Source organism: Coregonus lavaretus (assembly GCF_964263955.1).
Source record: "Coregonus lavaretus genome assembly, contig: HAP1_SCAFFOLD_7552, whole genome shotgun sequence".
NCBI classification, from domain to species: Eukaryota; Metazoa; Chordata; class Actinopteri; order Salmoniformes; family Salmonidae; genus Coregonus; species Coregonus lavaretus.
In genome coordinates this window covers 5349-20435 of record NW_028165190.1, presented here as the reverse complement: position 1 = coordinate 20435, position 15087 = coordinate 5349, and the positions used below count along the sequence as shown (strand labels likewise).

The 15087-nt window shown below is 43.5% G+C and overlaps 1 protein-coding gene across 1 annotated transcript; it reads right to left on the bottom strand.

Annotated features, from left to right (window-relative positions):
* Window positions 1–1693: 1693 nt before the first annotated feature.
* Window positions 1694–14871, bottom strand: LOC311116174 (fibrillin-1-like; the record flags this gene model as incomplete). Its single annotated transcript, XM_084191296.1, has 6 exons — window positions 14520–14871; window positions 13822–14231; window positions 11141–11223; window positions 4290–4388; window positions 2022–2117; window positions 1694–1789 (listed from the first exon to the last, which is right to left on the bottom strand). Coding segments are annotated over exons 2-6 (649 nt in total), but the record flags the coding sequence as incomplete, so codon positions are not given.
* Between the last annotated feature and the right edge of the window lie 216 nt (window positions 14872–15087).

Sequence of the window (15087 nt, the reverse complement as noted above, 5' to 3'; positions counted from 1 at the left end):
TGGAGGAAGGCTTCCAAAGAGCAGACTTTCCCATCACACACACACGTACTCATGCACACACACACACACACACACACACACACACACACACACACACACACACACACACACACACAGAACACACACACACACTGAACACACACACACAGCACACACGCGCACACGCGCACACACACACACACACACACACAGAACACACACACACACAGAACACACACACACACAGAACACACACACACACAGAACACACACACACACAGAACACACACACACACAGAACACACACACACACAGAACACACACACACAGAACACACACACACAGAACACACACACACACACACACACACACAGAACACACACACACACACACTGAACACACACACACACAGAACACACACACACAGAACACACACACACAGACCACACACACACAGAACACACACACACACACACACACACACACACACACACACACAGACCACACACACACATTGTAACCTGTGTCAGCTCTATCAGAGCAGAAGAAGGACCAAATCATTTCAGATAAACAGAGAGCTTCTCCCCAGAACCAAATGTATCCTGTCAGTTATCAGTAATCCTGAAGGAAAGTAGCAGAGACAAGGAGGCCATTTCAGAGTAAAGACGCAGCCCATCTGTGTGTGAGGAGGACAGCAATTAGTGTTCTGCTGTTAAACTAAATATTATCTTTACAAGGTCACTGCTACGACCTCCAGGGGTCACACCACCGCTAGAGACAGAGACCTGCGTACGTCTTGCATCTCCTCCTCTGTGTGTGTGTGTGTGTGTGTGTGTGCACGTGTGTGTGTGTATATGTGTGCGTGTGTGCATTTTTGTGTGTGCGTGCAAGCGTGTGTGTGCACGTGTGCGTGTATATGTGTGCGTGTGTGCATTTTTGTGTGTGATATTGAAAGCAAAACATAAACCCAAAAGTATTATTTTTAAATGCGCACACAAATGAATTGTAAATGAATGCAATAGTTTTCAATGAAACATTTTCAATAATAACTTGATTGTGATCGAACGCCTCCCTCTTTGCCTACAATGTTTTTTATGCCGTTGCAAGTTTGGCACATTCATTCCAACAGCATACCACTCTGCATCCCACTGCTGGTTTGCCTCTGGAGCTAAGCAGGGTTGGTCCTGGTTGGTCCCTGGATGGAGACCAGATGTTACTGGATGTGGTGTTGGAGGGCCAAGGCACTTATCGTAACATGAAGTGGAGCTATTACTCCAAAAGGTTGACCATAGGGATGCATCAACTACGCCACCCTCTAAACCCTGCCTACATGGAATAGAATGGATTTATATCATGCCTTTCTACTTAGTGAAGAACTTTCAGTTTTTTTTATGTCTTGCTTTCAATATCATTATTTTTATTTGCAATACTAATGTCACAAAAGTAACTGCATAGTTTTCAGCAGAATTCAGAGCACCCCAGGAGGCTGGTGGGGGCAACAAACAGCAAACATCCAATAGGCCGTGACATTTTCCAGAGCTCCGTTTTTCAGCAGATGTGGAAAATAACCGTCATTTAGAAACACAAGCGTGACAGGCACAACGTTCAACAACAAACCATGTTCTGGCCAATTAAACAGACTGTTATGTATGAAGCAGATATGTCACGCTATCAACACTGTCAGCTGTCCTCATTCTGAGTACTGTGATCCTACCTCTCTCACACTGTGCCCCCGTGAAGCCGTAGGTACAAACACAGCGGTTAGGAGCCACACACCGTCCTCCATTCTGACAACCTGTCTCACACACCGCTACATGGGAAAGAGAAAGACAGAAATACACCAGAGATCTCAGGTTAGGATCCGACCTATAGTGTTTATACAGTGTTTACATGGTGGTTGTATATTGGTTGTATAGTGGTTGTGTAGGGGTTGTGTAATAGTTGTGTAGTGGTTGTAAAGTGGTTGTAAAGTGGTTGTATAGTGGTTGTATAGTGGTTGTATAGTGTGTATATAGTGGTTGTGTGTATATAGCGGTTCTTACGTTGACCACAGTGGTTTCCCACGTATCCTTTCTGACACTGGCAGTGGTCCTCAGCACAGCTCCCACCGTTCATACAGCGGATGTTACAGTTTTGGACTGGTGGGGGGTGGGAGAAAGAGAGAGAGAGAGAGAGAGAGAGAGAGAGAGAGAGAGAGAGAGAGAGAGAGAGAGAGAGAGAGAGAGAGAGAGAGAGAGAGAGAGAGAGAGACAGGGAGAGAGAGAGAGAGAGAGAGAGAGAGAGACAGGGAGAGAGGGGGAAACACAGACACTCACAGGGTTACAGTCAGTATACAAAACCCATAAACCCACATACTGTTCCACACCAGAGACCCCCCCCCCCCCCCCCCCACACACACAAACACACCAGGTTAGGCTTACAATACAAACACACAGAGAGGGCTACATTTTCAGTACAAACACACCGAAATTCCCTCCAAATTGTGTTTATCATAAATCCCATTCAGATACAATATTCGCTCAAATTGATGTTGTGAAAACAGATGAGCACACGGCCCAACACTGCTCTGGGTTGCTCTGCTCAGCGCTGCAACAAGGATTAGTATATGTTGACTATGGAATCCTTCCAACACACACACCCATTCTGCCCTGAGACTGAACAATCAGCTTTCACAGTTCAGCTGCTATTCAAGGGAGAGCGGCATGTATCGTGGGTTGTTTTTGGAGAGTTACGTTGAGTTTTGGTGGAGTTCTGTTTAGCTAGTCTTTTCAGTAGGCAATAAACAGGAGAAAACTTTTGAAACAGAGTGAAACAGGGAGGTACTACCTGAACCTGTCCAATAAGAAAGGCTCATTTTAATTTCTCTGTTTCAAAGTGTTTGCTACGGTGTGCCCTACTGAACACCACCCTGCTCCCAGCACACACACTCTAACACGACCAGGAGGGAGGGAGAACCCTGAGACAGGATATGACATCGTCCAATAGTCATGGTAGAAACCACAAAACAATCTGGACTGTAGCGATCACTGCCAAAACAACAGCCTCCCTCTCTCCCTCCCACCATCCTCTCTCCCTCTCGCCCTCCCTCTTTCCCTCCCACCATCCTCTCTCCCTCTCTTCCTCCCACCATCCCTCTCTCCCTCTCTCCCTCCCTCTCTCCCTCCCACCATCCTCTCTCCCTCCCACCATCCCACCATCCCTCTCTCCCTTTCTCCCTCCCACCATCCTCTCTCCCTCTCTCCCTCCCACCATCCTCTCTCCCTCTCTCCCTCCCACCATCCTCTCTCCCTCTCTCCCTCCCACATCCTCTCGCCCTCTCTCCCTCCCACCATCCCTCTCTCCCTCTCTCCCTCCCACCATCCTCTCTCCCTCTCTCCCTCCCACCATCCTCTCTCCCTCTCTCCCTCTCACCATCCCTCTCTCCCTCTCTCCCTCCCACCACCCCTCTCCTCCCGCCATCCCCCCTTCCCTCCCACCCTCCCTCCTAGTCCATCAGTTCTAACAGCCCAGCCCTGCAGCTCCCAGCTCTCTAACTAACTCTGTAGTCTCAGTTCTCCAGAGAAGGAAACAGAACAGATTTCTGTGTCTGAGTTTTCCGTTTCACACCTCTCAACACCACACATTGTTTATGCTGCCCTGCAGGAAATAAATTACAAATATGACAGTTCCCATGTTGCAAACTTCAGTGGTGTTAAATTCACAGAGGAGAGTTAGAGGGAAGCAGAGGGATGAGGTATGGTGGACCTAGTCTTGGCTAACTGGGTCCAATAAACATTTCTCATACATGTATCTATAATATCTATTATCTGTTTCATATGTTGAAGTCCTTGTTAGTAAAGGCAGTGAAAGACTTTTCAAACGTTAGAATGGAAACCAGGCTAAAGTAAGGTGGTGATAGACTACAGTCAGATGTGGGCTGGGGTGTGGTGTGGTGGGCCTGGGGATAAGGCTGTTCCTTCCTAAACACAGTTCATATCTATCTGGTTCATACAGTGAAACTAAGGGCTGGATTCAATCAGTACCGCCGAAGATCAGCGTTATAGCGTGATTTAAATTTAAAGGCACTGTTTCCGATTTTGCGGAGACTGCGTTCACGCTCTATATGTCATCTCAATCAAAAATTACCTTTACATTTCAACCGCGCTACAACGCAGATCTTCAGCGCTACGGATTGAATCCAGCCCTAAAGCTTTTAAAGACATAGTCCCTGTAAAGCAGTGTTCTATCTGAATGTGTTGAGATATGATTGATATACACTGTTATACATCATTATATCTTATTGTTCTGCTCTGGTGTGGGTCTGACAGTACCTGACTTGGATCCACAAGAAGGAGCGATGGATCCGGTGGGACAGGTACACATGTTGGGTCTGGAGCAGAAACCGTCTCCACACGAGCTCCGACAGATGGCTGCAGAGGATCAGAGAGACAACACGTCAGTACAATGTACACACACCTCATAACCACACACAGTCTGCATGGATCTATAAACCCAGTCAAAAGAGTTGAGTATGAGGAGGATATTACAGATATTTTCCTAATCGTGGTCCTCTGTAGCTCAATTGGTAGAGCATGGCGCTTGTAACGCCAGGGTAGTGGGTTCGATCCCCGGGACCACCCATATGTAAAGATTTATGCACACATGGATAAAAGCGTCTGCTAAATGGCATTATAATTATTTTTCTTACAGGAGAGCAAATGCAAATGTTATGCTAATAGGGTCTAGAGTTTTTCCTGGTCAGGTTACCTGGTTAGGAAAAACTTTGGGCCCTCTAGTCTATAATAGAAGGGTCTCTATTGGCTTTCAGTAGTTTCTCCCCCTTCAGTCACTCACTGTATAGTTGAACATCTCAGCTAACAGAAGAGAGACCTCATCAGGAGCTTTCTTTTGAAACATAAAACTCCTGTTGGCTAAATATGGCTGTTCTGTTGCTCAGCCCTAATCATGGCTGGGCTGGGTATAGTACTGTAATACTGGAGCCCATCTGGCAGGACTGCTGCACTGCTATTTTCTACCCAGCATTCACTACTTTTGGGTGGACATAAAGTACAGACTTAACGACTGTATTCAGACAGGCAGCCTGGAGCTGGTACACCCACCCCCTATCCCTCCTGTTACCACAGCAACCCCCCCACCCACCCCCTATCCCTCCTGTTACCACAGCAACCCCCCCCCCCCCCCAGCCCAGTCAGGTAGAGGGAGGCCGGGAGCATGGGAGAGTGACCCTGTGTCCCAGGACTCCACTGTAAAGCAACATCATTAGAGGATGCCAGGAAGGCTACTGGCAGGCAGGCAGCCAGGCTGCAATCACAATCACACAGCCCTGTGCAAACCGCTACCCTGCTACAGCCTTCCTGAACCCAACTCTGATACAAGTTCCCTGCTTTCCTGAGAGAGAGAGAGAGAGAGAGAGAGAGAGAGAGAGAGAGAGAGAGAGAGAGAGAGAGAGAGAGAGAGATAGAGAGAGAGAGAGAGAGAGAGAGAGAGAGAGAGAGAGAGAGAGAGAGAGAGAGAGAGATGCCTGCTACTCTCTGGCCAGGGCAAAACAACATCTCAGAGAGTAGACCCAGTCAGACTCAGGAGACAAACTGACATCACTTTTCATTTTACTTAAGTATCGCTTCACTGTTTCACTTAGCAGATCTGAAAAATTCAGGCTCACTTTAACCTTGAAGGTTAAACACCTTCAGTCCAGTGCGTCTTGTGCGTTTTGATTTCAAGTCTTATCAGAGTATGACTGGATAGCTAAGTATTAATGAGTTAGTTATCTCAGAGCCATGCTGTGTCTGGCTAAGCTAATTGGACAAACAGCGCTTGCTGCCCACAGAGAGAGCTGGACCACCTCCCTACTGCACCACAGGGCATTGTGGACCGGAACCACAGTCTTCTGGAACAGGACTGGGTCGGGCCCGCCCACCAGCCTGGCTCAGACACAGACACACTGACCTCATAGCGTTACAAACACTCATCATACTATACTCAACATTACACATACAGTACACACTAACTAACCTACACAGGCATATTACTATAAGACAGACAGTACACCCTAACTAACCGACACAGGCATATTACTATAAGACAGACAGTACACCCTAACTAACCGACACAGGCATATTACTATAAGACATACAGTACACCCTAACTTACCGACACAGGCATATTACTATAAGACATACAGTACACCCTAACTAACCTACACAGGCATATTACTATAAGACATACAGTACACCCTGACTAACCTACACAGGCATATTACTATAAGACATACAGTACACCCTAACTTACCTACACAGGCATATTACTATAAGACATACAGTACACCCTAACTTACCGACACAGGCATATTACTATAAGACATACAGTACACCCTAACTAACCTACGCAGGCATATTACTATAAGACATACAGTACACCCTAACTTACCTACACAGGCATATTACTATAAGACATACAGTACACTCTAACTTACCTACACAGGCATATTACTATAAGACATACAGTACACCCTTACTAACCTACGCAGGCATATTACTATAAGACATACAGTACAACCTAACTTACCTACACAGGCATATTACTGTAAGACATACAGTACACCCTAACTTACCAACACAGGCATATTACTATAAGACATACAGTACACCCTAACTTACCTACACAGGCATATTACTATAAGACATACAGTACACCCTACTAACCTACACAGGCATATTATTATAAGACATACAGTACACCCTAACTTACCTACACAGGCATATTACTATAAGACATACAGTACACCCTAACTAACCTACGCAGGCATATTACTATAAGACATACAGTACAACCTAACTTACCTACACAGGCATATTACTATAAGACATACAGTACACCCTAACTTACCTACACAGGCATATTACTATAAGACATACAGTACACCCTAACTAACCTACGCAGGCATATTACTATAAGACATACAGTACAACCTAACTTACCTACACAGGCATATTACTATAAGACATACAGTACACTCTAACTTACCTACACAGGCACATTACTATAAGACATACAGTACACCCTGACTTACCTACACAGGCATATTACTATAAGACATACAGTACACCCTAACTTACCTACACAGGCATATTACTATAAGACATACAGTACACTCTAACTTACCTACACAGGCATATTACTATAAGACATACAGTACACCCTAACTTACCTACACAGGCATATTACTATAAGACATACAGTACACCCTAACTAACCTACGCAGGCATATTACTATAAGACATACAGTACAACCTAACTTACCTACACAGGCATATTACTATAAGACATACAGTACACCCTAACTTACCTACACAGGCATATTACTATAAGACATACAGTACACCCTAACTAACCTACGCAGGCATATTACTATAAGACATACAGTACAACCTAACTTACCTACACAGGCATATTACTATAAGACATACAGTACACTCTAACTTACCTACACAGGCACATTACTATAAGACATACAGTACACCCTGACTTACCTACACAGGCATATTACTATAAGACATACAGTACACCCTAACTTACCTACACAGGCATATTACTATAAGACATACAGTACACTCTAACTTACCTACACAGGCATATTACTATAAGACATACAGTACACCCTAACTTACCTACACAGGCATATTACTATAAGACATACAGTACACCCTAACTAACCTACGCAGGCATATTACTATAAGACATACAGTACAACCTAACTTACCTACACAGGCATATTACTATAAGACATACAGTACACTCTAACTTACCTACACAGGCATATTACTATAAGACATACAGTACACCCTAACTAACCTACGCAGGCATATTACTATAAGACATACAGTACAACCTAACTTACCTACACAGGCATATTACTATAAGACATACAGTACACCCTGACTTACCTACACAGGCATATTACTATAAGACATACAGTACACATTAAACTTACCTACACAGGCATATTACTATAAGACATACAGTACACTCTAACTTACCTACACAGGCATATTACTATAAGACATACAGTACACCCTAACTTACCTACACAGGCATATTACTATAAGACATACAGTACACCCTAACTAACCGACACAGGCATATTACTATAAGACATACAGTACACCCTAACTTACCGACACAGGCATATTACTATAAGACATACAGTACACCCTAACTTACCTACACAGGCATATTACTATAAGACAATACAGTACACCCTACTAACCTACACAGGCATATTACTATAAGACATACAGTACACCCTAACTTACCTACACAGGCATATTACTATAAGACAATACAGTACACCCTACTAACCTACACAGGCATATTACTATAAGACAATACAGTACACCCTAACTTACCTACACAGGCATATTACTATAAGACAATACAGTACACCCTACTAACCTACACAGGCATATTACTATAAGACATACAGTACACCCTAACTTACCTACACAGGCATATTACTATAAGACAATACAGTACACCCTACTAAACCTACACAGGCATATTACTATAAGACATACAGTACACCCTACTTACCTACACAGGCATATTACTATAAGACATACAGTACACCCTACTTACCTACACAGGCATATTACTATAAGACATACAGTACACTCTAACTTACCTACACAGGCATATTACTATAAGACATACAGTACACCCCACTAACCTACACAGGCATATTACTATAAGACATACAGTACACCCTTACTTATCTACACAGGCATCTTACTATAAGACAATACAGTACACCCTAACTTACCTACACAGGCATATTACTATAAGACAATACAGTACACCCTACTAACCTACACAGGCATATTACTATAAGACATACAGTACACCCCACTAACCTACACAGGCATATTACTATAAGACATACAGTACACCTAACTAACCTACACAGGCATATTACTATAAGACATACAGTACACCCTAACTAACCTACGCAGGCATATTACTATAAGACATACAGTACAACCTAACTTACCTACACAGGCATATTACTATAAGACATACAGTACACTAACTTACCTACACAGGCACATTACTATAAGACATACAGTACACTCTAACTTACCTACACAGGCATATTACTATAAGACATACAGTACACCCTAACTTACCTACACAGGCATATTACTATAAGACATACAGTACACTCTAACTTACCTACACAGGCATATTACTATAAGACATACAGTACACCCTAACTTACCTACACAGGCATATTACTATAAGACATACAGTACACCCTAACTAACCTACGCAGGCATATTACTATAAGACATACAGTACAACCTAACTTACCTACACAGGCATATTACTATAAGACAGACAGTACACCCTAACTAACCGACACAGGCATATTACTATAAGACATACAGTACACCCTAACTTACCGACACAGGCATATTACTATAAGACATACAGTACACCCTTACTTATCTACACAGGCATATTACTATAAGACATACAGTACAACCTAACTTACCTACACAGGCATATTACTATAAGACATACAGTACACCCTACTAACCTACACAGGCATATTACTATAAGACATACAGTACACCCTAACTTACCTACACAGGCATATTACTATAAGACATACAGTACACCCTAACTAACCTACACAGGCATATTACTATAAGACATACAGTACACTCTAACTTACCTACACAGGCATATTACTATAAGACATACAGTACACCCCACTAACCTACACAGGCATATTACTATAAGACATACAGTACACCCTTACTTATCTACACAGGCATATTACTATAAGACAATACAGTACACCCTAACTTACCTACACAGGCATATTACTATAAGACAATACAGTACACCCTACTAACCTACACAGGCATATTACTATAAGACATACAGTAGACCCTAACTTACCTACACAGGCATATTACTATAAGACAATACAGTACACCCTACTAACCTACACAGGCATATTACTATAAGACATACAGTACACCCTAACTTACCTACACAGGCATATTACTATAAGACATACAGTACACCCTAACTAACCTACACAGGCATATTACTATAAGACATACAGTACACTCTAACTTACCTACACAGGCATATTACTATAAGACATACAGTACACCCCACTAACCTACACAGGCATATTACTATAAGACATACAGTACACCCTTACTTATCTACACAGGCATATTACTATAAGACAATACAGTACACCCTAACTTACCTACACAGGCATATTACTATAAGACAATACAGTACACCCTACTAACCTACACAGGCATATTACTATAAGACATACAGTACACCCCACTAACCTACACAGGCATATTACTATAAGACATACAGTACACCCTAACTAACCTACACAGGCATATTACTATAAGACATACAGTACACCCTAACTTACCTACACAGGCATATTACTTTAAGACATACAGTACACCCTTACTAACCTACACAGGCATATTACTATAAGACATACAGTACACTCTAACTTACCTACACAGGCATATTACTATAAGACATACAGTACACCCTAACTAACCTACGCAGGCATATTACTATAAGACATACAGTACACCCTAACTTACCTACACAGGCATATTACTATAAGACATACAGTACACCCTAACTAACCTACGCAGGCATATTACTATAAGACATACAGTACACCCTGACTTACCTACACAGGCATATTACTATAAGACATACAGTACACCCTAACTTACCTACACATGCATATTACTATAAGACATACAGTACACCCTAACTTACCGACACAGGCATATTACTATAAGACATACAGTACACCCTTACTTACCGACACAGGCATATTACTATAAGACATACAGTACACCCTACTAACCTACACAGGCATATTACTATAAGACATACAGTACACCCTACTAACCGACACAGGCATATTACTATAAGACATACACAATAGGTATGTTAGGCTTCCCAAGAACACATTTGCCCACATACATCAACTACAAACAGTACATAACAAATTGTAATATACTGTACCACTGGGTTTTGACTTAGAAAACCATGGTGTGTAGATAAGAGACAGTAGATAGAAAGAGAGAGAGAGACTCACGGACGATGCACTGGTTGCCCCCGGTCAGAGTTTTCCATCCTGGACAGCAGTAGGCGTTGAAACGAGAGCCACACACATTAGGCCTGCAGGAGAGGAGAGACAGACACACAACATCATTGGAGCCATACACTGACACTTCATTCTACAACCATGGTCCTGCCTGGAGACTTCCTGGTTAAACACTTTCTGGAGCCACACACTGACACTTCATTCTACAACCATGGTCCTGCCTGGAGACTTCCTGGTTAAACACTTTCTGGAGCCACACACTGACACTTCATTCTACAACCATGGTCCTGCCTGGAGACTCCCTGGTTAAACACTTTCTGGAGCCACACACTGACACTTCATTCTACAACCATGGTCCTGCCTGGAGACTCCCTGTTTAAACACTTTCTGGAGCCACACACTGACACTTCATTCTACAACCACGGTGCTGCCTGGAGACTCCCTACCTGTGGTGCACATTTTTGTTCCAACCCAGCACTAACACAACTGGTTTAATCAAAGCTTGAAGATGTAGTGGATTAGTGTATCTCAATGATACAGTATATATGGGATCAATGTCATTGTGGACAAGGCAACAGTAAACATGTACTCCCCCACGAAAATGGGGCCAGTGCTGTCTGAGATATCACGTGACGAACATACGAACATACGAACGTCCTAACGTACTAACGGACGGAGACAGATCCACAGTCCCCTTCCCGATTTCAGAGTTTGGCTGTTGTGTAATAGGAAGAAAGGTTTCACACAGCATAGCACGCTTTCAGACTGTGCCTGTTGCAATCACAGACTGTTTAGTATACAATGGGTTGCAACACTCTGTGCCTGGGCTACATCTAGTGACTGTAATGCCAGCGGGGAAACAGCACAACCCAGTGGCCTGTATTCTGAACTGCAGCACCTGATCCGTCACAGTTTATAGAGTCACTCTGCCTGTTCTGATTAATTAACTCACAATAAACACACTTCAAACAACCACAGCTTGTGAGCCCTGGAAATTAGGCATTGATATATCTATGCCAGTATCAGCTGTCTACAGTCATGATGCACACACACGCACCGACATACACACAGGCACAAGCACACGCACACAAACACACAGACATGCACACACACACACCACCTCTCAAGCAGTGACCCACTGTGTACAGCTGCTGATGTGCTTTAAAAAGCAGGGTGTGGTGTATAGGACTAGAGAAAATATTAAACTGCTTCTCTCTCTCTCCCTCTCTCTCTCTCCCTCTCTCTCTCCCTCCATCCCCTGCTCTCTCTCTCTCTCCCTCTCTCTCTCTCTCTCTCTCTCTCTCTCTCTCTCTCCCTCCATCCCCCACTCTCTCTCTCTCTCTCTCTCTCTCTCCCTCTCTTTTCTCTCTCTCCATCCAGCAGGCATTCCGACAGTCCCACACCGCCAATGGTCTCCTTTGTTTGGATATAATTTATTATTGCAGCTGACAGGAATGTGATATTCTTGCCAGTATTTAATTACTAAACTTTCCTCCTAACTTCCCATCACAGAGGATCCCACCTGTTGGGGTCCAGCGACAGCATTCTCAACAAATTAAAAACAGAAAATGTTAAACTCTCCTGTGACCTTGTCTTCAGTAATGACCACTGACTAGTAGACTACAGCAGTAGGCCTACAGATAATGACCTGACTAGTAGACCACAGCAGTAGGCCTACAGATAATGACCTGACTAGTAGACCACAGCAGTAGTCCTACAGAGGTAATAATGACCTGACCAGTAGGTCACAGCAGTAGTCCTACAGAGGTAATAATGACCTGACCAGTAGATCACAGCAGTAGGCCTACAGAGGTAATAATGACCTGACTAGTAGACTTCAGCAGTAGGCCTACAGAGGTAATAATGACCTGACCAGTAGACTACAGCAGTAGGCCTACAGAGGTAATAATGACCTGACTAGTAGACCACAGCAGTAGCCCTACAGAGGTAATAATGTCCTGACTAGTAGATTACAGCAGTAGGCCTACAGAGGTAATAATGACCTGACTAGTAGACCATAGCAGTAGGCCTACAGAGGTAATAATGACCTGACCAGTAGGTCACAGCAGTAGGCCTACAGAGGTAATAATGACCTGACCAGTAGGTAACAGCAGTAGGCCTACAGAGGTAATAATGACCTGACCAGTAGGTCACAGCAGTAGGCCTACAGAGGTAATAATGCCCTGACCAGTAGGTCACAGCAGTAGGCCTACAGAGGTAATAATGACCTGACCAGTAGGTCACAGCAGTAGGCCTACAGAGGTGTAGCAAGGTTTAGCAGGTTGCTACAACAGACAATACAATAAGCATAACTATACCATTTCTAACTTCTCAGATTCTTATTGAAAGTGCATTAGTGAGGGAAAATGAGGATGCTTATATTACTGTAGATGATTGATTAAGTAAGCAATTAACTGTCTCCCCCATCAATACAGTGTGATATATAATGTAGGACTACATGCATGACACTGTGACAGGTTAAATACCTACAGAACACATATGTTTAAAAACGTATGTATTGACTATAATTATGTATAAGCTATACAATGTGATTATACAACAGACAATTACTAACAACTTCATTAGGCTTTGCCTACAAGGTGTAAAGTAAGGTAAGGTGCTGGTGACTGTCTCATAAGGGATAAGTGACAATAGATAGAGCCATTGCCTACCCTTTGAGGACGTCTGTCCCTCCTCCCCTCCGCTTGGCCCGGCTGGCTCTTGGTTGGGTCGGTGTCTGTCTGTCCGGCTCGCTGTCTACCGTTAATAACGGCAAAGACACCAGCTCTCCTTCGGTAAGTGTAGCTTCTCCTCCGGTTCCCCAAGCCTGCCCAGCCCCAGCCCCAGCCCCAGCCCCAGCCTCAGCCTCAGCCCCGCCAGGCTCCGTCCACAGCGACAGGACCGCCACCAGACCCACCGCCAGCCTCACCAGCCGCCCCCGACACATTGCTACAGGCCTGGCGCTCTTCTCACAAGTTCACAATAACTCCACTTTTTGGTCAAAAAACTGTTGTCTTTTTCGGTTTTAAGTCGCGCTTCTCCTAAATCCAACGGGGGCTCGGGGAAATAGTCCCGAGTCAAGCTGCAAAAAAATATGAGTTTGTTTTTCAGAAAGGCGCAGAGAAATGTGCAGCGCAGAAGATGCTGCAATTTTGGAAAAAATAACTGGGCTATGATACTTTTCTATAGTCACTACGACTGTCTGCACGGAAGATGTTCTTCTCTGGCAGATGTTGATGTTACAGACGAAGTATCTAACAATATTTTGATCAATAATACAAATAGTCCAATAAGAACATAAGTGGTACTTTAAGTTTGTTTTAATTAAAATCAAAAAGCATTGTGCAATTGCGCAGGAGAAAATGCCTACCTTCTCTCCACAGCTGGAGACAGTCGTCAAAGCAGACCAGGCGAAGTATCCCACGTACTTGAGGTTCCAGAATAAACGACTTCAAGAAAGGGAGAAGAATAAAGGAAAACAACCTCCAGTGCCAAAATCAAACTGTTAAAAGTCTAGCATTGTGTTCTTTCTTTATTCATCCGACACATCCGAGATGATTATGATGTCTTGATTCTGTATGCACTGATCAGAGGCGTTGAGACATTCTACGGTATAGGTGGAGAGAGGCGTTGAGACATTCTACAGTAGCGATGGAGAAGATACAAGTATTCTTCCCTCTCTCCTTCTCTCCTGCTCTCTTTCTCTCCCTCTCTCTCACACAGGCGAGCTCACTCTCTCCCCATCCCTGCCCTCCTCAACTTTCCCCAAATCGTTTTTGTCCTCTCGCGATATATACATTCCAGTCAAACAATTGTCCAGACCCACTACTGACACAGTTAATGTTATAGCACCAAAGCAAAAACCTACAGAGAGAGGGAGACATTTTATTCAGCATTAGGACTGAGATGTTTGTTGGAATAATGTGAAGAGTAAAAAT